Source organism: Prionailurus viverrinus, chromosome A3 (genome assembly GCF_022837055.1).
Source record: "Prionailurus viverrinus isolate Anna chromosome A3, UM_Priviv_1.0, whole genome shotgun sequence".
NCBI lineage: Eukaryota > Metazoa > Chordata > Mammalia > Carnivora > Felidae > Prionailurus > Prionailurus viverrinus.
The window spans coordinates 26036224-26058979 of record NC_062563.1 but is presented as its reverse complement, the minus strand read 5'-3'; the positions used below and the strand labels follow the sequence as shown (position 1 = coordinate 26058979).

The following is a 22756-nucleotide window of genomic DNA, read 5'->3' as shown; positions in this document are numbered from 1 at the left end:
GAGAGAGAGACAGAGTGTGAGCAGGGAGGGGCTGAGAGAGGGAGTCACAAATCCGAAGCAGGCTCCAGGCTCTGAGCCATCAGTACAGAGCCCGACTCGGGGCTCGAACTCACCAACCACGAGCTGAAGTCGGATGCTTAACTGAGTCACCCAGGCACCCCTGTGTTTAGCATTTCTGTAAGCTCTTGAGTAAATACTAAACAGGTGGGTCTCAGCTAAGGCAAAGATATTGCATGCAAAATATGAGTGACGGCTTTAGGGAACAGAAACTTAAAAAAATTTACATCTGCGTTTCTAATAGTATACAGTAATGACAGAATGTGTTATCAGAATTTATAGGATTTTCTTATGTTTCTGAAGTATCTCAAATTTTTTCCGTTAAAGGATTTAAGGTATTTCATAGATTTTTTTTTCAAATTTTTATTGTGTTAAAATACACAATATAAAATTTACCATCTTAACTTTTAAAATTTACAGTTCAGTGGTATTAACTATATTCATACTAAAGTGCATCTGTCTCCACCAGCCATCTCCACAACTCTTTCCATTTTGTACAATGGGAACTTTCTACCACTAAACAATTAACTCTGCATTCTCCCCTACCCCCAGCCCCTGGCAGCCGTTCCTGTCTCTGTGAATTTGGCTAAGGATCTCATGTAAGTGGAATCACACCATATCTGTCTTTTTGTGACTGCCTTATTTCATCTGGCATAATGTCCTCAAGGTTCATCCATGTTGTAGCATGTTCCAGAATGTCTTTGCTCTTGAAAGCTGAATAATATTCCATTGTATGTATGTATATGTCAAATTTTATCTGTTCACCTGCTGTTGGACGCTGGGGTTGCTTCCATGTTTTAGCTGTTGCGAACAATGCTGTGACGAACGCGGGTGTTCAAATACTTCTTTGAGACTCTGCTTTCAATTCCTTTGGGTATAAACCTAGAAGCAAGATTGCTGGATCGTATGGTAATTCTATTTTTTTTAAGTTTATTTTATTTATTTATTTTGAGAAAGAGTAAGAGCGTGCAAGGGAGGAGCAGAGAGAGAGAGAGAGAGAGAATGGGGAGAGAGAGAATCTCAAGCAGGCTCCACACTGTCAGCACAGAGCCTGACTCAGGGTGGGGCTTGAACTCACAAACCAAGAGATCATGACCTGAGCCAAGCTAAAGGGTTGGACGCTTAACCGACTGAGCCACCCAGGTGCTCCCGATAATTCTGTTTTCCACAGTGACTGTATTCTTCTACATTCTCATCAACAGTGCACAAGGGTTCTGATTTCTCCACATCCTCATCAACAATAAGCATTGATTTTGTTTTGTTTTGTAGTAGCCATCCTAACGGGTGTGAGGTGGGATCTCACTGGAGTTTTGATGTCCATTTCACTAATGATTAGTGACGTTGCATGTGCTTATTGGCCATTGCATATTTCTTGGGAGAAATGTCTATTCAAGTCCTTTGCCCATTTTTTATAAGTTCATTTATATATTTTGAGAGAGGGTGGGGGGAGAGAGAACACGAGTGGGAGAGGGGCAGAGAGAGAGAGGGGGAGGGAGAGAATCCCCAGCAGGCTCTTTGCTGTCAGTGCAGAGCCTGATGTGGGGCTCAAACTCATGAAATGAGAGATCATGACCTGAGCCAAGATAAAGGGTCAGACGCTTAACCAACTGAGCCACCCAGGTGCCCCCCTTGCCCATTTTTGAATTGATTTTTTTGTTGTGGTGGTGGTTGAGTTTTAGGAGTCTATATGTTCCGGATGTGAATCCCTTATATAATTTGAAATATTTTCTACCATTCCGTGGGTTGTCTTTTTACTTTGTTTACACACTATCTTTGGAGGCACAACATGGAATAGATATGTGTATACCTGGAAAAACTGAGGTCCAGAGAGGGTGTGTGTCCTGTCTGATGCCACCCAGTAAATGGTCTGTGTGATGTTGAAACACTCTGTGCTGGGCAAGGGTGGGACCTCTCATCTCCCACCTCATCTAATACAACAGCCATGATCTTGTTCCTGTTGTACACCTGGAGAGTGAGGCCCCGAGAGGGCTGGGTCTTGCCCAAAGTCGCCCCTGGTCAGGGGCAGAGCATGACTCGAAGCCAGGGAGATGACGTATGTACAAGGATGAGACTGGCTGGGTTTGAATCCTGGTGCTGCCCTTTGTGAGCTGTGACTTCTGGCAAGTTTTTGCTCAGTGCCTTCACTGTCCCCATCTGTGAAATGGGGCCTCATGGGGCTGTTGCGAGGGTGCCTAGACACCCAGGATGAGACTGAGCATCGCTAAGTGTGGCCTCAGATGTCACATGCTAGCCCACCCTCACTCTTTGGAGCCAAAAAGACATTCCGACTTGGGCTGGGCTGCAAAGAATAAACTTTAATCTCTCTCTGGGTAGGAGCTCTGAGCAGGCTGCTCTCTAGAGCTGTCGAGGTGGGGTCACGGAGCCGTGCACGCGCACTCGGTACAGGCAGGTGAAGCGTGGGTTCCCCCAGTTGCTTGAGATCTTCACCTTGACGGCACCAAAAGCTCGGACAGGCTGGTTCTGGAAGAGTCACAGACATGGGGCCATTGGCCTCCACTCTGCCTGTCCAGAGAGGTGTTTGGGAGTGGAAGGGAACCCTCCTATTTCACAGGTGGAGAAACTGAGGCTCAGAGAGCGGAATGAACTGTCCCGAAGCCGCACAGGAAGTTGGTACTCAGGGGTTGGGATGGAAGGTACTGAGGTGAGAAAGACAGATATACCGTGATGGGGAAAGTGTCCCAGCCTCGGGGCCCTGGACAGATGGCTGTGGGACTCCGGGGCAAGTCACTGTCCCTCTTGGGGCTTCAGTTTCCCTGCTCTGTAAGATGGGCTGGGGGGGGCGGTAATATCTTCCCATGAGACCAGGCCCTGGAGCTAGCTGGCCTGTAGGAGATGCTCGGTGAGCACACCTCCTCCTTGAGAGGGGACAGAGCCCGGTGCAAAAGCTGGGGCTTGGCCTCTGAGATCTCTCTGGATGCTCTTAACCTTCCAGGGAATTATACCAGGGGAGACTGAGGCGCAGAGACGAAGGGAATGGCCCAAGATCATGCAGATTTGTGGTACCAGGATTTGGAGCAGTATCACTGATTCCCAAGTGTTGACATTCCACTGAGTCTCAGGGCCATTCTAGCAGCCACCCCGCTGTGTCCTGCTCCTGTCCCCGACTCCCTCCCCTTCAGGCCCCAGTTTGCCCTGCTGTGGTTAGATCAGGTGCCGACGACAGGGCCTCCCAGTACGGAGATGCTAAAGCGGTCCCCCTGTTCAAGAGCTCCTGTCCACGGGAGCAACTGCCACGGGAGGAACTGCCACGGGAGGAACTGCCACGGGAGGAACTGCCACGGGAGTGCTCCTGGGCAAGTCAGGGAGACAATGCACTGCTAGAAGCTGGACAGGTCTCCTCCGGGTCCCACTTTTCGCCCTGGGCAGTGGCTCCATACTCTGAGCCTCGGTTTCCTCGTTTGTCATGTGAGTTAGTGAAAAGTGTGCACTGCGAGGCTGTCGGTGGATGAAATGGGGCTCCTGGGGAAAGCCCTGCACATGGTGCACATTTGCTGTGTGCTCAACGTAGGCAGCCTTTCTCAGGTACCTGGAGCGGGAACATCTGGATGATGTTTTCCGGCTGAAACTGAAACGCCCCCAGGAACACCTCCTCCTTGGGAGAGCCTTCCATGCCCTGTGGAACCAGAACCAAGGCAAAAGGGTCAGGTACGGGCAGGGCCTTCAGAGGGTGTTGCCCCTCTCCAGCTGAGACTTGCATACCTCCCAGGGTAGGGAACTCCCTACCTCTTTGGGCACCACTGCATCGCAGCACAGAGGAATAGATAGGAAAGAGCACTGGATTGGAAATCAAAAGGCTGAGGGTCCTCTTCTAATTATGCCACGGAGTTGTAGGTTTTGGGTGTTTCCCTGACCCTTTTCTGGACCTCAGTTTCCTTATCAGTGTCTCCGAAGACTAAATTGGCTCTGAAAAGCTTGGGTTGAAATAAAGTGGCTGTTTATCTCCTATCCTTAAAGGCTGCGATCAACGCCGAACCTGGCCATTCTCAGCCTTAACTAAGCCTCATCCAGCCCGTCTAGCCTGCTTGGGTTGTGCAGACAGAGTGCCTGGAATCCCACCAGACGAGGCTGTCTCCTTAGTTAAGCATTGCTCCCTGTGGGGACGTGCTCACGTAAATGACAAAGTCCTTGGGAGCAGTGTCCAGGTTGCCCGACAGTGAGATGGTCTTGGGGATGTGCTGCAGCGTCAGGTTGGACAGGTAGACCTTCTGGGCCATTCGGATGGTCACCTGGCCTCGGTCACCCGAGAAGGCCCAGCAGTTGCCGGGTGTCACGTTGGGCTGGAAGGGGCAGGTGCGATGGGGGCTATGCTGGGTGGGTGGGTTAAGGTGAATTCCTCATCCCACCCTGGCTCCCCTAGACCTCCTTTGCCTCCTGGGTGAGCCGGATCCCTCCATCTACAAAGCTTGACTCCAGCGCCACCAACTCCAGGAAGCTCCCCTGATTGCTGACAGTAAGAATGAACCTTCCCGTCAGCCCAGTGCAGGGCAGGCAGGGGCCTGCTTGGGGCTGTGAGGGTTCCTTGACCCTCAAGTCTTGAAGGGCCCCCTTCCAGTGCCAAAGCAGACTGTCCCTGCCCAGCGCCCGCCCCTGCTCCTGCCCAGTCCCCCCGTGGTTCCTGCTGTCTATTCTTGCCTCTTGCCCCTATCGCGTCTCTGTCTCCTGTTCCTATCCCTAGCCCCACCCCGGGCCCCCACCCACTTTGTGCGCACCCCCAGTGTCTGCTTCCAGGTCCTGCCCCCAGGACCCTGACACTCCCCCCCCTCCCAGGCCCCCCATTCCCCCTGCCTCGAGGATCACGTCCGGGGGCTGCGCGTAGTTCCATAGCCGGATCCAGTTCCAGCAGGAGCGAGCCTTGTCGTAGTTGTATGTGGCAGACGTTTGCTCAAAGTCGATGGAGGCCCCTGTGTGGGAGTGACGGTGTCAGATTGGGCACTGAGCACGTGCCGGGCGAACACTTTAGGTGAGTCACTGGCCCTCTGTAAACTTCAGACGTTCCCTGGGTGATGGGAGTAATAATAGAAGCCATAATCGTGGTAACACCCCCCTACCTCACCGGGCTGTTGTGAGATTGAAGTGAGTCAATACAACAAAGTCCTTCCAGCCAGCCTCATTATTATTTCCGTGGCTTTTGCTGTACCTGCTTCACAGAGGAGGGCACTCTGGCTCTGAGAGGTCGAGTGAGGCCCCGAGAGCGTAAGCCAGTGCCCTCTGACCCCACGTGCCCCAGGGCCTTGGTCAGCTGGTGCTGCCTGGCCGGCCCCACCTCTCCTTCCGCATGTCCCCCCCCCCCCCCCCGCTGCGCTGTCACAGGAGGACCGTTCACATGGGTTCCCCTGGGTCTGGAAGACTTTTCCCTCCTCGCCAGGTCTCAACTCAAACATCCTTCCGCACAGGTCTCTGCCCAGGTCCCCTCCATGCCAGTCACCTGCTTCGGTTTCCCGCAACACTGATTCCCAACTACAACTGGGCCTGCGTTGGTTTTTTTAGACGGTCAGTCTCCCCGGCTCTGCCGGCCTCTGGGTTTGGGTGGGGGGAGTGGAGGGGAGGGGTGGGGGGGAGTAGATGCAGGGCGGGGTGGGGGGGGAGTGGAGGGCCTCCCCTCCCCACCTCAGCCCCCTTTACAGAAAATAGAAAATTGTAGCAAAAAAAAAAGCCGTCTGGGGGGCAGAGGCTAGCTCTGAGCATGAACTTGCCAGGAGCAGAGGATACCAGACCAGAACTGAAATCCACCCACTGAAGAGTTTCTGAGGACCCTTGAGGCAGGCTGTTGGGTGGGGGCAGTGAGGGGGAGTCGCTTACCTATAGACTTTAGGGCAAAGTCTGGCTTTTCAATATAATCTCCTTGAATCATCTTCATTATTTTCTGGGCCATTTTTTGCTGAGAAGGCAGAAAACACAAACCGTGTGCCGGTGTGTTCTTATAGATCCTGTCCACGTGCGGGTTCGCACCCGGTGACAGGTGGCTGCAGGTATCCTCGTGTCCCTAACTGCTTACCCCTGCCTGTGGAGGCCGTGGCTGGTTCTGGCACAAGACCACCAGTCACTACACTGTGAGGACGCCTGGGTGACATGGTGCCATCGCTATCCCACCCACTGGGTCTACTCAGTGCTTCCACACTCACCACGACGGGGTCACACGTGGGACCAGAGTCTCAGGGAAGTTAAGGGCAGGGCGCCTGGAGTCAGACAGACTTTTACTGCTGTGGGGGTTTGGGCTAGTTACCGCCCCTCTGAGTCTTGACCTTCTTGTCTGTAACATGGGGGTGATAATTACGTCCTCCTCCTGCTGCTGTGAGGAGTAGAGCTAACGCTTGTAAGGCTGCTACCGTGTGCCAGGACTGTCCTCAGTGTCACGGAAGTTCACTCTTATCCCCTCACAGCAGCCCCAGGAGGTATGTGCTATTATCACTTCCATTTTATTTTATTTTATTTTTTTAATGTTTATTTATTTTTGAGACAGAGCATGAATGGGGGAGGAGCGGAGAGAGAGGGAGACACAGAATCAGAAGCAGGCTCCAGGCTCTGGACCATCAGCCCAGAGCCCGACGCGGGGCTCGAACTCACGGACCGTGAGATCGTGACCTGAGCTGAAGTCGGACACTCAACCGACTGAGCCACCCAGGCGCCCCATCACTTCCATTTTAAAGATGAGAATACTGGGGCACAAAAGGGTAAGGTGTCCAAGGTCACACAGCTGGTAAGAGGCAGAGCCAGGCAGTTTGGTTCCAGTGTTTGGGCTCTGAGCTACTACACTCTCCTGCCAGATAAAGGCTGCAAAGCACTTAGCATGCTTGGTACTCAGTAAATGCTGGCCACTATTTTTTTTTAATGTGTATTTATTTTTGAGAGACAGAAACAGAGCACGAGTGGCGGAGGGGCAGACGCAGAGAGGGAAACACAGAATCCAAAGCAGGCTCCATGCTCTGAGCTGTCAGCACAGCCTGAGGCAGGGCTCGAATCCACGAACTGTGGGATCATGACCTGAGCCAAAGTCGGCACTTAACCAACTGAGCCACCGAGGTACCCCAATGCTGGCTATTATTATTAGACTCTTCAAAACTGTGGCCACAACCAGGTCTCCCACTCCACACCCTTCTTTCAATATGACTTTGACACTCTTCCCATTGAGAGTTGGGGCTAAGGTTCCCTCCCATAAGTCTGGGGGGGCCTGAGGCTATGGCAGAGGTGATGCCGTGTGACTTCTGGGCTAAGCCTAAAGGGGGATACAGCTCTATTTCATGGTGAGGCTCATTCTTGGGGCTGCCAAGCTGTGAGGAAGCCCACACAACACTGAGCGCCCACCTATGGTTGCATTAGTCAACAGCCCTGAGTTCCCAGCTGATAGCCAATGTCAACTTCTAGACATGTGAGTGAAGATGCTTCCAGATGGGTCCAGACCCAGATGCCAAGTCACCCCCAGCCTTCAAGTCTTCCCAGGTGAGGCCTCAGACATTGTGGAACAGTGACAAACCATCCCCACTGCACTCCGTTTGGATCCCTGACCCACGGAATCTCTGCGGATAATAAAACAATTGTTTTGCACCACTAAGTTTTGGAGTAGTTTGCTATGTGGCAGTAGTAACTAGACCAGCCACGGTGCTACACGGCAGGGATTTGTTGATATGGAAACTCAGAAAGGTTGATGACCTGCCTAAGCTCCAAACGGTAAGAAAAAATGTTGTATCCATAAAACAAGAATATGGATCTATGAAAAAGAACACCCAGAGAGCAAAAATGAAGTTCTTAGGAATTCACACTATGTTAGCAGAAATGAAAAACTCAATAGAAGTTTTGGAAGATAAAGCTGAGACTATTTTCTCATATCATAACAAATAGAAGAAAACAGGAAGAAATGAGAGAAAGAGGATTAGTTCAAGAATTTAACATCCAAATAATAGGAGTTTCAAAAATGAGAATAAACCAAATATGGCTGGGAGGGGATACATCCACTTAATCACACAATTAAAGAACACTTTTTAGGACTAAAGAGCATGAGTTTCCAGATTGAAAGGGCCCCAAGGGTAGCTAGCCCATAGGCAAATTATCATGACATTTAAGATGTAAGGTGAGATGTAGGGCTTCCAGGGAAGATATAGTAAGTTACAGAGGATCAATGTTCCCACTAAAAACAACTAGTAAAACCAGATAGTTTACGAAATCATATTGTAAAGCCACCACTGAGCTATGGGAGCAATGAGGACCAGATGTATTAAAATTCTAGAGAGGAGAGAACCATTCCGAAATTCATGAACAATTTTTTTTTAACGTTTATTTATTTTTGGGACAGAGAGAGACAGAGCATGAATGGGGGAGGGGCAGAGAGAGAGGGAGACACAGAATCAGAAACAGGCTCCAGGCTCTGAGCCATCAGCCCAGAGCCTGACGAGGGGCTCGAACTCACGGACCGTAAGATCGTGACCTGGCTGAAGCCAGACGCTTAACCGACTGCGCCACCCAGGCGCCCCATGAACAATTTTTTAATGCCTGGGGGCATTTGATGATTCTGGGCATGGGCTGAAGACATGGGCATAGGCTGGACAGTGGCTGCTATTGGTGAAAGAGAAAGCAGCAAAGATTTTAATAGACACACAGGACTAAAAGGACAAAATTGGAGACTTGATGAACCTCAAACCTGAACATTTTTCCCCATAAGATGTTAACTGAAACCCAGAACTATTGAAGAGGCCAAAGAGCTAACTTGAAAGCTTCTGAAAGACATATTAAAACTTCCCAGTCTCATAATGCTTAGAAACCCAGCCCCTTTCCGTGAAGGGACCCCAAAACAAAATAAGCAAGAGATTAAAGCCTTACAAACATCTTCTTAGTATATATCAGAAACATTGGAGGGCTTGTTGAAACATACATGATTGGCTCCCATCCTCAGTAGGTCTGAGGGGGCCCATTAATTTGAATTTCTAACATTTTCCCAGGTAATGCTGATGTTCCTGATATGGGAGCCACACTTTGAGAACCGCTGCCCTAGAAGGAGTGGTGAATCAATACTGAGAGGCTGTAGCCGCACCTGGAGGCACTAAACCAATTATGGGCACAATTAGAGGCTGAGAATCCAAGCTTGCCCCTGGCAGAGAAGGTTACCACTAGGGCTGCAGATTTTGCATTCATGCAGGGCTGGGAGACAAAATTGGAGACTTCAGAGGGGTGCCGGGGTGGCTCAGTCCATTAAGTGTCCAACTCTTGATTTCAGCTCAGGTTGTGATCTCAGAGTGCATGAGTTCAAGCCCAGCATCAGGCTCTGTTGCTGACAGTGTGGAGCCTGCTTGGGATTCTCTCTTTCCTACTCTGTCTGCCCCTCTTCTGTTCGTGCTCACTCCCTTTCTCTCTCATATTAAATAAATAAGTTTAAAACAAACAAAAACTTTTTTAATTTTTTTTTTTAATTGGAGACTTGAGAAGCCTCAGACATATGGTCAGTCTTTCCCATCAAGATATCTACCAAAAGTTTGAAGCTGCATGGGAAGGGCACTAAAGGGTTAGGCTGAAAACATCTGACTAGATCTTACACAAATTGCTACCCAGGTTTGAAACAGCTCAATGAACATCTACATAGAAGTGATAAGTGTACTCATCTTCCTTACAAAGAAAATGGGGAACTCTCTCTAGTTGAAGTTATACCTATCTGGAGCACAGAGCTCTTTTGTATACAATGTCCAGAAAAACACTAAAAAATTACTGGACATGAAAAGACAATACCATATGATTGATACTCCAAAGAAAAACAACAATAGAAAAAGATCATAGATGATCCAGATATTGGACTTAGCAGATAAGGATATAAAAATTACTACAACAATATATTAAATAAAAGAAAGAAAAAATGGACGACATAGGTAAGATGTTGGAGAATTTCACCATAGAATTAAAATTTATGAAAAGAATCAAATATGTATTCTAAAACAATGCAATATATGAAATTAAGAACTTAATGGAAAAATTTAACAGTAGATTGGACAGAACAGAATACAGGATTAGTAGCAAACTTAAACAAATGTGAATAGAAAATATCAAAACTCAAGCACATAGAGAAAAAGAATGAAAATCAAACACATCAGGTAGTAGCATAAGAATTATGTGGAACACACTCTAACAGTCTAGCATAGATGTAACTGGAGTTCTAGGAGAGGAGATAGATAATGGGGAAGAAACAATATTTTAAGAAACAATAGCTAAGCATTTTTAGCAACTATTGAAGAAATAAATCTGCAGATCCAATAAGCTCAGCAATCCAATCCCAAGCAGGTTAAATATGCAACACTGTGGATAAAAAGAACATCATACAAACTCCCAGAGATAAAAAAACAGATCACACTCAATGGACCAATAATAAGAGCACTAACAGACTTCTCAACAGCAGCAGTATAACTAGAACACAACAGTGGAATTCTTTCAAAATGTTCAGGGGAATAGTTCCTATCTAGAATTCTATACCCAGCCAAACTATCAATCAAATGCAAGGATAGAATAAAGATATTTCCAAATGTGCAAGTTCTAAGCAAATTAATATGCCTCTTATTTAACTCTTTCCCAGGAAATTATTGGGGGATGTGCTCCACCAAAAGCTGGGAAATAGGAAGAAGGGCATCAAACAAAGAAGTCAGATGTTTGGGAGCAGAATGGCCAGTATCTCACCTCATCTGACATGGCTTCCATCAACTGGAGCTTGGCAATGAGTTGGGTCATGTTACCTCGGAGGTCCTGGATTTCCCCAGAGTGATGCCGCACCTTCTCCTGGTACATTCTTACAAGAAAGGAGTGAGAACATGGAGTGACTGATTTGCAATGCTGCTATTGTCACCCTCAGCTTCTATCTGTGTCAGTCAACCTACAAAGAACTAGCTTCACATTTCCTCACTCTTCTGGGCCCATCCCTGGCCCTACCCAGCAGGTTCTTGTCTCTTCCTCCTACTTGGAATATCTTTAAATTTAACTCATTCCTTCCAAATATTCCTATTTTGTTTGCAATTAAGGATGATGCCACCAGGTGGTATACTGTTGGTTAAAATTTCTTCTCAGCTTCCACTTGCTGAGTGTGATTTATTCAGGACAGTTGACATCTTTAACGTTCATAATTACCCAGAGCAAGGTGGGTGTTATGTCTCATCTCATAAATGAGGAGTTGAAGGCCCAGAGAGGTGAAGTGACTTGCAAAAGTTTAGCCAAGTAGGAAGTATGGGAGCTGAGATTTAAACCTAGGTTTATCTGACTGTGGAGCCCACATTCTTAGCCAATACCTTACAGGTCCTGAATATAGTTCTTGTTTTTAGGTGATAGTAAGATTATTTAGCAGATTCTTCTTACCTCAAGCTCTGCAGTGGACTATCTATGCTGTCATCCTGGTAGGGTGTTGCAGAAACAAGGGATCTTTTTCAGATGGCCTCATCTGGGCCCAATAGAACTTCCTCCATTCAATCTCCCACAACCATAAATCCATCCATTCATCTGCCTTCCCATTTACTCTTCCATCCATCCACTCACCTACCATCTATCCAAAATCCAGTGTATCCTCCATTTTAAGTCGATCCATCCAAATCCACATTCATCCACCCTTCCACCTATCCACCAGCCCATCCAACCACCCTTTCTCACACATATACTCCTCCATTTATCCAACCTGCTTCATCCCTCCTATCCACCCTCCCATTCATATAACTTACCTTATATATTGTCAATACCCTTTCATCAATCAATTCATCCTCCCATCTATCTACCCTCCCATCTATCCAAACTCCCCTTAACCATCTGTCCATCCATCCATCCATCCATCCACCCATCCATCCATCCATTTATCCATCCATATAGCTAATCTGCCCTCCTATCTGTCCATCTCTCCATTTTCTCATCCATTCAGTCTTCCATTCATCCATACATCTATCCCCCCAGCCATTTTCCCACATCCCTACATCCATCATTTCTATCGTCCCATCCATTCTCCCTCCATTCCACATTTCCATCTGATCATCCAATTAACCAATACTGATAGTGGCAACTTTCTGCCCAGTCCTGAGGTGGACATCACTGGAGTGAATTAGACGTGGCTCTGCCTTCAAGAGCACCCAAAAAAGTTGGGAAAATGTCATGATTGCATTCATGATTAGAGAAAATTGTGGGAGGAAAGGGGAATGTCATCACCTCCACCTGGTATTTCTGGGGGAAGTGACATTTTAGCTGGATCTTGAAGTATATGAAGGAGTTTATAAGGAGAAAAGAGTAGGGAAGGGCCAGGGAAGGACAAGCTCATCAGATCTCTTTTCTCCTTAAGCATTCTGAGACTCTTTGTTGTCCTCTGACAGGGAGCGCTAGCCCTGATTTCCTCCTCCTTTCTCCCCAGGAACCACAAAGCAAATGATCTCATTTCATTTGAACAAAACAAACTGCCTTGAGTAGAGAGAATTGTGTTCCATTCTCACTATCGTTCTCTAGGAGGGAGATTTGATAAAGGAAAGATAGGTCACCTCTGGGAGGGAGAGGCAGGAGAGCCATTCTGTAGGATGGACTATTGAATCTGGTCTTTAAAGTCACATTTTGGTGAGAGAGATGGGTTCCAGGTGGGTGGCATCGCAAAGACAGAGATTTGGGGCTGAATGAGTCAGGAACTGATCAGTTTCCAGATGTGATGAGAGTGAGAGAAGCTGATGTAGGCAGCATTGACTAGTTGGGGTTCGGCCAGTCAGTGCTGAGACCTGAAGAGAGCACACACTTACCTGCCAGACTTCCATTTTAGACGGTACGTGCATAGAAAATATCCAGAATCCTGTGGGGCCAGGAGAATGAGAGTGAGACATTTAAGATGAAAAGTTAAAAGCTTAGGCTCTGGAGTTAAGGCATCTAGACTCAAATCCCAGCTTTGGCACTTACTAACATTGTACAACTTTGGAAGAATTTACTTAATCTCTCTATACCTCAATTTCCTCCTCTGGGAATTTCTTCCTCCTAAAATGGGACCAACAGTAATATCCACTTCATGATCAAATGATATCATATATGTAGAGTGTCTCACATAAACCAAATAATCCATGTCCCCTCTCTCTCCCCTGCTCCAACTCTACTGGGGATAATTGATGAAGAGAAGAAAATGGGATAATGTTCCCTGTATTTTATAATCTCTGTGTTGCCTTAAATCCTACCATTCAAGCCATTATTAAAGCTCTTTAAAACCTATTCATTGTTAATGAGAAAACAATCAACAAATCAGGAATAGAATGGAACTCCCACAATCTGATAAAGCCCATTTATGAAAATCCCCCAGCTAAAAAACACTTAATAGTAAAATATTGGATGCATTCTTCCTAAAATCAGGAACAAAACAATTATGTCTACTCTTGCCATTTCTATTTAACATTGTCATGTAGGTTCTAGCCAGGTCAATTAGTCAAGAAAAAGAAATAAAAGGCAGATGACACAACCTTGCATACAGAATCTTAAAGTATCTAAGACTGGATGTCATGCTCAGTGTCAAAGCAATAAATGAGTTCAGCAAGGTTGCGGGATACAAGATCAGTATATGAAAATCAGTTATATTTTTCAATACAAGCAATAAATAATCTGAAAATGATATTAAGAAAACAACTCAATTTACAATAGCATCTCAAAGAATAAAATACTTGGAATAAACTCAACAGAAGTATAAACTTTGCACTCTAAAAGATACAAAACATCATTAGAAGAAATTAAAGACAACATAGAGATATATCAATAATAGAAAGACAGCCCATGTTCATGGATTGGAAAACTTAATATTGTTTAGGTGACACTACTCCCCAAATTCATCTATGAATCAATGCAAACTCCCTCAAAATACCTATGTCCTTTTTTTTTAAGAAATGGAAAAATTGATGCTAAAATTCATATGAAAATGTAAGGGACTATAATTGCCAAAACAATTTAAAAAGAACAAAGTTGGAGAACTCATAATGCTGGATTTCAAAACTTATTACAGAGTTATAGCAATTAATCCAGGGTAGATAGATAGACAAATAGAGAGATGGCAAATAGATAGACAAATAGATAGATACATAGATCAAAGGAGTAAAATTAAGAGTCCAGAACTAAACTCTCACATTTATGGTCAATTGATTTTCAATAAGGGTAGCAGACAATTCAGTAAGAGAAATAATAGTTTTCTCAATAAATGGAACAACTGGATATCTACATTCAAAATAACGAAGTTGGACTCTTACCTCACAATATATGCAAAAATTAACTCAAAAATGGATCATGGGCCTAAATGTAAAGGCTAAAACTATACAAATCTTGGAAGAAAAAGTGGGAGTAAATTTTTATAGCTTTGGGTTAAGCACTAGTTTCTTGCACCTGACATTAAAGTACCTATGGAAAAAGAAAACATGGATAAAGTGGACTTCATCAAAATTTTAAAAATTTGTGCTGCAAAGGACACTATCAAGAGAAAGTGAAAAGACAACCCACAGAATGGGAGAAAATATTTGCAAATTGTATATCCGGTAAGGGACTTCTATCCAGACCATACAAGGAACCCTTAAAACTCAATAATAAACAGACAACCCAATTGAAAAAAGGGCCAAGACTGAATAGACATTTCTCCAAAGAAGACCTATAATTGGCCAATAAGTATATGAAAAGGTGCTTAACATCATTAGCCATTAGACAAATGAAATAAAAACTACAATGAGGTACCACACTTCATGGCTAAAATTTTTTTTTTAATTTTTTTTTAACGTTTATTTATTTTTGAGACAGAGACAGAGCATGAACGGGGGAGGGTCAGAGAGAGGGAGACCCAGAATCCGAAACAGGCTCCAGGCTCCGAGCTGTCAGCACAGAGCCCGACGCGGGGCTTGAACTCATGGACCGTGAGATCATGACCTGAGCCGAAGTCGGCTGCTCAACCGACTGAGCCACCCAGGCGCTCCATAAAATTAAAGACAGGTAATAACCAGTGTTGGTGAGGAGGCAGAGAAATTGGAACCCTCATACATGCCGGGGGGGATGTTAAGGTGGTACAGCTACTTTGGGAAAAAGTTTGACCAATTGCTTAGATAGTTAAGCATACAGTTGGCACAAAACCCAGAAATTCCACCTCTAAATAGATACCCAAGATAATTTAAAACACATGTCCACACAAACATTTTACAGGATCATTCACAGGAACGTTACTAATGGTAGTCAAAAAGCAGAAACAACCGTAATATCCATCAACCGATGGACAGATAAGCAAAATGTGGCATATCCAAACAATGGACTATTTTCAGCCATAAAAAAGGAGGAAATGCTGATGTATGCTATGCCGTGGATGAACTTTGAAAACATTATGACAAGTGAAAGAAGCCACAAAGACCACATAGTGTATGATTCTATTTATATTAAATGTCCAGAATAGGCAAATCCATAGTCACAGAAAATAGATTAGTGATTGGTCGCCTAAGACTGGGGTGAGGGGGAAGGGGAACCAACTGTCTGGGACCGGGGTGGGGGGTTCTTTTGGGGGCAGTGAAAATACTGGAATTTGATAACGGCGATGGCTGCAAAACTTTGTGAATGTACTAAAAACCACTGAATTGTACACTTTAGAATGGTGATCTTTCTGGTATGTGAACTATATCTCAATAAAACTGTTATTTAAAAAAAACTTATTTGTTAAGTTTCCTAGGAATTTCGAATTTCCTAAGACATTCTCTCGACCCCACCCCCACCCCACTGCCCTGCCTCCTTGGGCCAGTGTACTCGAGAGGAGGGAGGAGACTCCTTTGCTCGAGAAAGCAAAGCTGCGACCTGGGAGGTGGCAGCAGTGGTTGGAAGGAATCCGCTGAAGCTCAGAAACAAGTAATAACGATCATACCACGGTTGGGGGGAGAACTTGAGTTTTCAGCGCTTTTCTTAGTGTTCAAAACATGTTCTTGGTCATCAGTTAATTTAATCCTCACAGCAATACTCATTAACAGCCTTCACTCTTTTCCTCCCCAGGTTGGGCAAGAGCGCAGGGATACCTCCACCTGGGATGGGGCAGGGCCCTGGAGACTTACCAAAAGCACAGAGGACGAGAACACCTGTCTTTTCCATGAGCTTCTGGAAGAGCAGCCTGCATCTGGAAGAGAGAGAAGCAGAGGTCAAGGTGAAGTGGAGTTTTGCATAGGCTAGCAAGTCCTGGCCTGGCCCTTGCCCTCTTCCAACCCTGAAGCGCAGGGCCCTCCCTGGGCAGTGATACCCCCTCCAAGATGCTGACCACGTTCTGTGACTGCACAGCCTCACAGAGGAAAGAAAGCTCTCACCCCAGCATTTGGGGCCATCAGAGATACACTGACCGTGGTCCACCACGTCCTTTTCACACCCGTCTCCAGCTACGTACTGTCTGTTCCCTCCCTTCTGTCCTGGTGAGCGCACCCTTCAGGGTTCAGCTCAAACAAACGTCCCCTCCTCCTACGACCTTCAGAGTCAACACTGCCCACCCTCACCCTTAACACCGGGTTTGGTGTCTTCCCCTACTGGGAGCTCAGGAGTGGTGAGGGTCAAGGCTGGGCCCAGAGTAGGCATTAAGATGTTTAGGATGCAGGCTCTAAATGGATGAATGAGGGGGAAAGCTTTGCAGCACTTGGGAGGAGTTTGCGTGGGACAGGAGAGTGAAGGGAAAAGAAGAAAAACAGCCTGCGCCTGGTGCTGAGGTGGGAGCGGGAACGGCGGGCCCAGGGGGTGAGAGCCCTAGTCTTGCTGGCCCAATGGGTCCACAACAGGATGCAGAGTGAGAGCAGCATGGAAAGAAAGGGTGGGACAGGATTCCAGAACGTTGCGGGCTGAGGTGCTGGAGCCCTGGGGAGCCACAGTGGGTTCTGAGGTGAGAGAATATGCTAAAAGCCAGGTTTGGGATGGCTGGTCTGGTCCGGTGATCAAGGGATCATCCAGACCAGTGAGGGGGCTGCCATAGGAATGGGCTGCGTGTTCCCAGCCTCCATCACCCTCCCCTCATCTGCCCCCGCTCACCTGCAGTTGTTGAACAGAATCTGGTGAGCCTGAGTCCTCACGAAGCAGGCCAGGCAGGTGATCCAGGCTGCAAAGGAGGCAGGAGAGCAGGGAGTAGCCACACCCTTGTTTTTATCCCACCAACCCTTGCAGGAGGCGAGGTCCTACTGCTGGGAGACCCACTCAATTTTGTAATCGAGCCCAGGGTAGCCCTGCTCTGCTCACAGGTAAGCACCCGCTCAGAGGGAGGACGGGCCCTAGAGGTGGGCACGGCTTGCGACCGGCAGTTAATAGGCACCTAGCAGAGACTCAGGGGCACACGAAGTCTGGGATGTGCCGATGCCCATTCCCAGACCCTGAGGGCTTCTCAAGGGCAGAGTCCTTGTCTGGTTTATCCCCAGGTGCCCAGTGTTGCCCACCATGGAGCTAGGTAAAAAGTTGGGGTTCAGGATGGATGAGTAGGTGGGAGACACGCGAACGGACAGGAGAATGGTAAGAGAATGGTTTGGAAGGTGGATGAATAGGAAGACGGTTGAGAGGAGGGGCGGACGGAAGGATGGATGGAAGGACGGATGGGTGGGTGACTGGATGGGTGTGAGTAGTAACAAATAAAGGTACGTGTGGCCGATGGCTGACGCAGTGAACCCATGGGGTGAGTGGATATTACAGCAGATGGATATGAGGACAGATGGCTGGAGAAATGACTGAGTGATGAGGAAATGGAGGGGTGGGTGGGTGAACACTGGCATAGAAGGCTGATCTTTAGGGGGTGGTCAGACCCCGTGCCCGAAGGGAGGGCACACCGTGTCACACCATTCCGTGGCTTCATCAGTGGCCCCAGGGGCCAGGCTGGCGGGAGAGTATCGGAGGGCCGACAGTCAGCCCCTCCAAACAGCAAGTCTGCCTCCTATCCCCTCTCCCCGACCACCAAAGAGACTCTGGCTGGAATGACGCCCCTGCCACCTTCGCTGGGAAGTCCTCCAGGGTTCCCTCCCTCCCCTGCAGCCCAGTGCAGGCCTTACCCCCACCCAGGCCCACGTTGACGGCCAGGGCATCTCTTCGGTGTATACGTACAGATACAGGCCAGCACGCACTGGGCCAGGCTCAGGGCCGGGGCGTTGATGCGGATGGGCAACACTATGGCATCACCTGCAGAGAGCACGGGGCCTGTCACGTCAGCGCCCCACAGACACGGGGAGCACCCAGAGCGTGGTGCGGCCACGCCTGCTCCCTAGCCCGCCCCTTGCTGGGTGACTCCGGGCTGCCCATCTGACATCTCTGAGCCTCGGGCCCTCGCTGTTCACGAAGACCCCAGGGCCCCTCTCGTCCCTCCCTGCTCACTCGCGTTTGGCAAGGCGTCCTGGGCCATCCTGCAGGTGTTCCGGCCTCTTTGGGCGACCCTGGGGATAACAAGATTCACAATCGCATTTTATAATTTTTCAAGAAACGTGGTGTCCCCGCGTTCCAGATTGAGAGACTGAGTGGCGGACAAGTTCGCCCAAGACCACCAGCCTGCGAATCAGGGACATACCAGGTCTGACCGACCCCAAACGCAAGTCTGTTTTGAGGAGAGGACTCGGTTTGCTGTGGCAGTCACAGGTGGTTATCCCCGCAAAGCCAATCGCTCCCGTCACTGGCAGGAGGCTGATTTTGGTCCCTTGTTCATTCCTACCCCGTGTGATTTTAGACAATCCTGATCACTCCAAGCCCTGCTGTCACACTCCCAGTGCCTTTGCTGTGACTGGCTCTGGCGGTGGGTGGGGGGAGTTCCCACGGGGTGAGGTGGGGCTGGGCTGGGTATAGAGGCCTTGGGGGAAAGGCTTTCTCATTGCTAAAATGAGACCCACAGGAAGCAACGTCCGCTCTCTTTGCACCCTATACAGCCATGCTTCTCCGTGCTTCTGGAACCCTGGTGGCCTGTGACAGCGAGGAGGCCGACAGGAAGAGCAAAAAGATGGCAGGGACCTGGATCTTAGGGGACATTGCAGAACCGCAGAACTAACGTGCTCTGGAACCACACACGTCTTGGGACCTCTTGGCATGTGAGATAACAAATTGTCTTTATTTCTTTTTTTTTTTTAATTTTTTTTCAACGTTTATTTATTTTTGGGACAGAGAGAGACAGAGCATGAACGGGGGAGGGGCAGAAAGAGAGGGAGACACAGAATCGGAAACAGGCTCCAGGCCCTGAGCCATCAGCCCAGAGCCTGACGCGGGGCTTGAACTCACGGACTGCGAGATCGTGACCTGGCTGAAGTCGGACGCTTAACCGACTGTGCCACCCAGGCGCCCCAAATTGTCTTTATTTCTTAAGGCAAAGTTCTCCAAACATTTATTATCATACTCCCCCGATGTATTTATGTTTATTTATGAAGCAATTATATATATATAATACCATATATACATATATATGTGCATAGCTCCAAGTGTGCTAACATATTATTTACTTTTTCAAATATTTATACGTTCTTTTTTTTTTTTTAATTTTTTTTTTTCAACGTTTATTTTTTTGGGACAGAGAGAGACAGAGCATGAACAGGGGAGGGGCAGAGAGAGAGGGAGACACAGAATCGGAAACAGGCTCCAGGCTCTGAGCCATCAGCCCAGAGCCTGACGCGGGGCTCGAACTCACGGACCGCGAGATCGTGACCTGGCTGAAGTCGGACGCTTAACCGACTGCGCCACCCAGGCGCCCCAAATATTTATACGTTCTTGAGGACTACAAATTAAAAGAGGGTGGGCTAAAAATATACGCTGAAGTTCGGATGATTTGTCCCCTCACCCCAGCAGATTGTTTTGTATATCCTCTTTTTAAAATATTTTTTAAAATGTTTTTATTTTATTTTTGAGTGAGACAGAGTGTGAGGGGGGGAGGGGCAGAGAGCGAGGGAGACACAGAATCGGAAGCAGGCTCCAGGCTCCGAGCTATCAGCACAGAGCCCGATGCGGGGCTCGAACTCACAAACTGTGAGATCATGACCTGGGCTGAAGTCGAAGGCTTAACCAACTGAACCACGCAGGCGCCCCTGGTTTGTATACCCTCTTGGGATATACACCCCTTTTGGGGGCGCAGAAGTGGGCAGACAGATGGCAGAGGTGCTTGTTTGCCCGTTTACCATCTCCCTCACTGGACTGTGACCTCCGTGGGGGCAGGAAGCACTTCCACCTGGCGCAGCCCTGTGTCCCCAGCCCCCTGCTCAGTGTTTAGTAGGTGCTCAATGAACACATGTGGAAAGGGTGACTGCCCCATCACTCCCTTGGCTGGGAGACCTTAGGAAAGCCACAGTCAGACCTCTCTGACCTCAGTAGCTGCCTCTGTCAAGTGCGGCCGGTGACCGCCCGCTCACCTCCAAGGAGAGGGCAAAGGCATTTTGTAAACCACAAAGAACTGGGCAGAGAGGGGGGCTGCCATCCTCACCTCCTGGGTCTGGCATTCTCAGGCGGGTCACACGGGTCCCTGGGGTTCCTCAAGGACCGTGGCATCAATTTCCTTCTCTAGGAAATCTAGGGAAACGGTGCTGGGGCTCTCTGGGAGAGCCTTGCTGGTCGGCAAGGGGGAAGAGATTACCACTGCTGCCACCTCCTAGCATTCCCTGGAAGGTGTCATGTGGGATCTAGCCGGGTCAAGTGGAGTCGTGGGCACTGTGACCTCACAGAGCGGGGGGGAGGGGCTCTGCCCAGTCTCCAGCTTGGCCCTAGAACTTCCCCTTGGATGAGCCCATTCTGACTCCCTTTCTACTTATAAGATGAGGAAATTGAGGTCCCAGGACGGGAAGGGCCATGCTAGGATCTCAGGGCCTGGGCAGTGGCGAGAACCGAGGCTCCCATATCCAGGCCATGCTTTGTTCTTGCCCCCAGACCCCTTCCTGCCTCCAGCTTCCCGGACTTGCCACCTGCTTAGGCTGTCCATGAAGGTTTATAATGCTTGTCTTCTCGCTAGTGGAGGTTTTGCATAACACAAAATAATGTATATGTGGTTGCTTTAATCAAGTTCTACTTCTCCTGCAGAAAAATAAACGCATAGCAGAGTGGAAATGTCTGGCTATAGATATTTTTTTCCGTCAGCCCTGCCAATGGAGAGCCAGTTTGGATTGTGAAGCTTAAAGGAACTCACTTTTGCCCCTTGATGGTAGTTGAGCAAATTGTAGGCTAAGTTCCAGCAGCCTGCAGAAGAAGGGTCCCTCAGGGAGTCCGGCATACAAAAACAGAATGTGTTTGTGTGTTAGGTTACAGAACAAAGATGTGACGCTTGCAGATGGGATTGAGGTTGCTAGTCAGCTGACCATGAGGTAGGAGAATATCCTAGATCACCCAGCCGGGCCCAGTGTAATCAGGGTCCTGTACCTGGCAGAGGGAGGCAGATGGGAGAGGGTGGCTGCACTAGCAGCCCTCAGCCCTACTTGCTGGTTTGAAGGTGGAGGAAGAGGCCTTAAGGCATGCAGTGAAAACAGCCTCTGGAAGCTGGAAAAGGCAGAGAAACAAATCCTCCCCTAGAGTTTCTGGAAAGAAACAAAGCTCTGCCAATACCTTGACTTTAGCCCAGCGAGATCCATTTTGGACTTCTGACTTCCAGCGATATAAGACAAGAAATTTGCGTTTAAAGTCACGATGTTTGGGGCGCCTGGGTGGCGCAGTCGGTTAAGTGTCCGACTTTAGCCAGGTCACGATCTCACGGTCCGTGAGTTCGAGCCCCGCGTCAGGCTCTGGGCTGATGGCTCAGAGCCTGGAGCCTGTTTCCGAATCTGCATCTCCCTCTCTCTCTGCCCCTCCCCCGTTCATGCTCTGTCTCTTTCTGTCCCCAAAATAAATAAACGTTGAAAAAAAAATAAAGTCACGACGTTTGTCGTCATTTGTTACAGCAGCAATAGGAAACTAATACAGTACTCTTAAGAATTTTCGGTGAAGGGGAAGCCCTGAAATACTGCCACTATAATTGTTCCAAGGGTCTTCCAAGTGCACATACATGCATTCGCTCCACGAATATTTACTGAGCACCCGGTATGTTCCAGGCACCGGCTGCAGAGGTGAGCAGAACCAGATCCCATCCCTGGGGAGGGGGGTCAAGGGGCTAGATCACCCAGGATGCTACACTGTGCACGTAGCAGGCGCCTGCCCACACTTGCCATTGCTGTAGGGAGGAGGGGCTGGTGAGAATCTCCCTCCTTTGTATCCACTGGTCGTCAGTCAGTGTCCCCCGTGCTGGATGTGTCGAGGAAGAGGAAGTGTTTGTGCTGAGAACAAACACTGAGAGTGGCTTTGGTCAATATTTGTGCCCCTCTCCACTGTCAGCTGTTTGCCCCGGCTACCGCGAGGGCCGGGCGGCCAGGAGTCAGATGTTAGGGAGCTTGTGGTTGGCATAAGAATAGGGCAGGGGAGCTCCGTCCTTTCAGGGGAGGGCTTGCTGATGTCCGTGGTCCCTGTCAGTTCTGGGGGCACTCGTGGGGATCCAGCACAGGGTGGGCTTGGGCCTGGTATTTGGGCTGGTGTGGAGTCAGCAGGAGCCATGAAGGGCTCTGGGGTGGGGGAAGGCTCCAAGTCCCCTTGTGCCTACACTCCAGCTAAGCCACGCAGAGGAACATAGGGGCGCCCTGTGGTTGTGCTGTCACCTCCCGTGCATATGTGTGTGTACACACACAAACATGTATACACCCTCCCAATGCCAGGAAACAGTCAACTACTCACCCATACACACACACACACACACACACACACACACACACAAGCTTGCAAC

At 48.4% G+C, this 22756-nt stretch overlaps 1 protein-coding gene across 1 annotated transcript; it reads right to left on the bottom strand.

The window, feature by feature from the left end:
- Positions 1 to 2346: 2346 nt before the first annotated feature.
- On the bottom strand, positions 2347 to 20630 carry SUN5 (Sad1 and UNC84 domain containing 5). The gene is made up of 13 exons (XM_047853237.1): positions 20444 to 20630; positions 18367 to 18425; positions 18100 to 18174; positions 17047 to 17113; positions 16095 to 16156; positions 12798 to 12847; positions 11395 to 11429; positions 10726 to 10834; positions 5878 to 5956; positions 4864 to 4979; positions 4188 to 4355; positions 3605 to 3691; positions 2347 to 2538 (listed from the first exon to the last, which is right to left on the bottom strand). Exons 1-13 carry the CDS (start codon positions 20506 to 20508, stop codon positions 2413 to 2415), a joined length of 1098 nt encoding a protein of 365 aa, XP_047709193.1. The 5' UTR covers positions 20509 to 20630; the 3' UTR covers positions 2347 to 2412.
- Positions 20631 to 22756: the final 2126 nt, after the last annotated feature.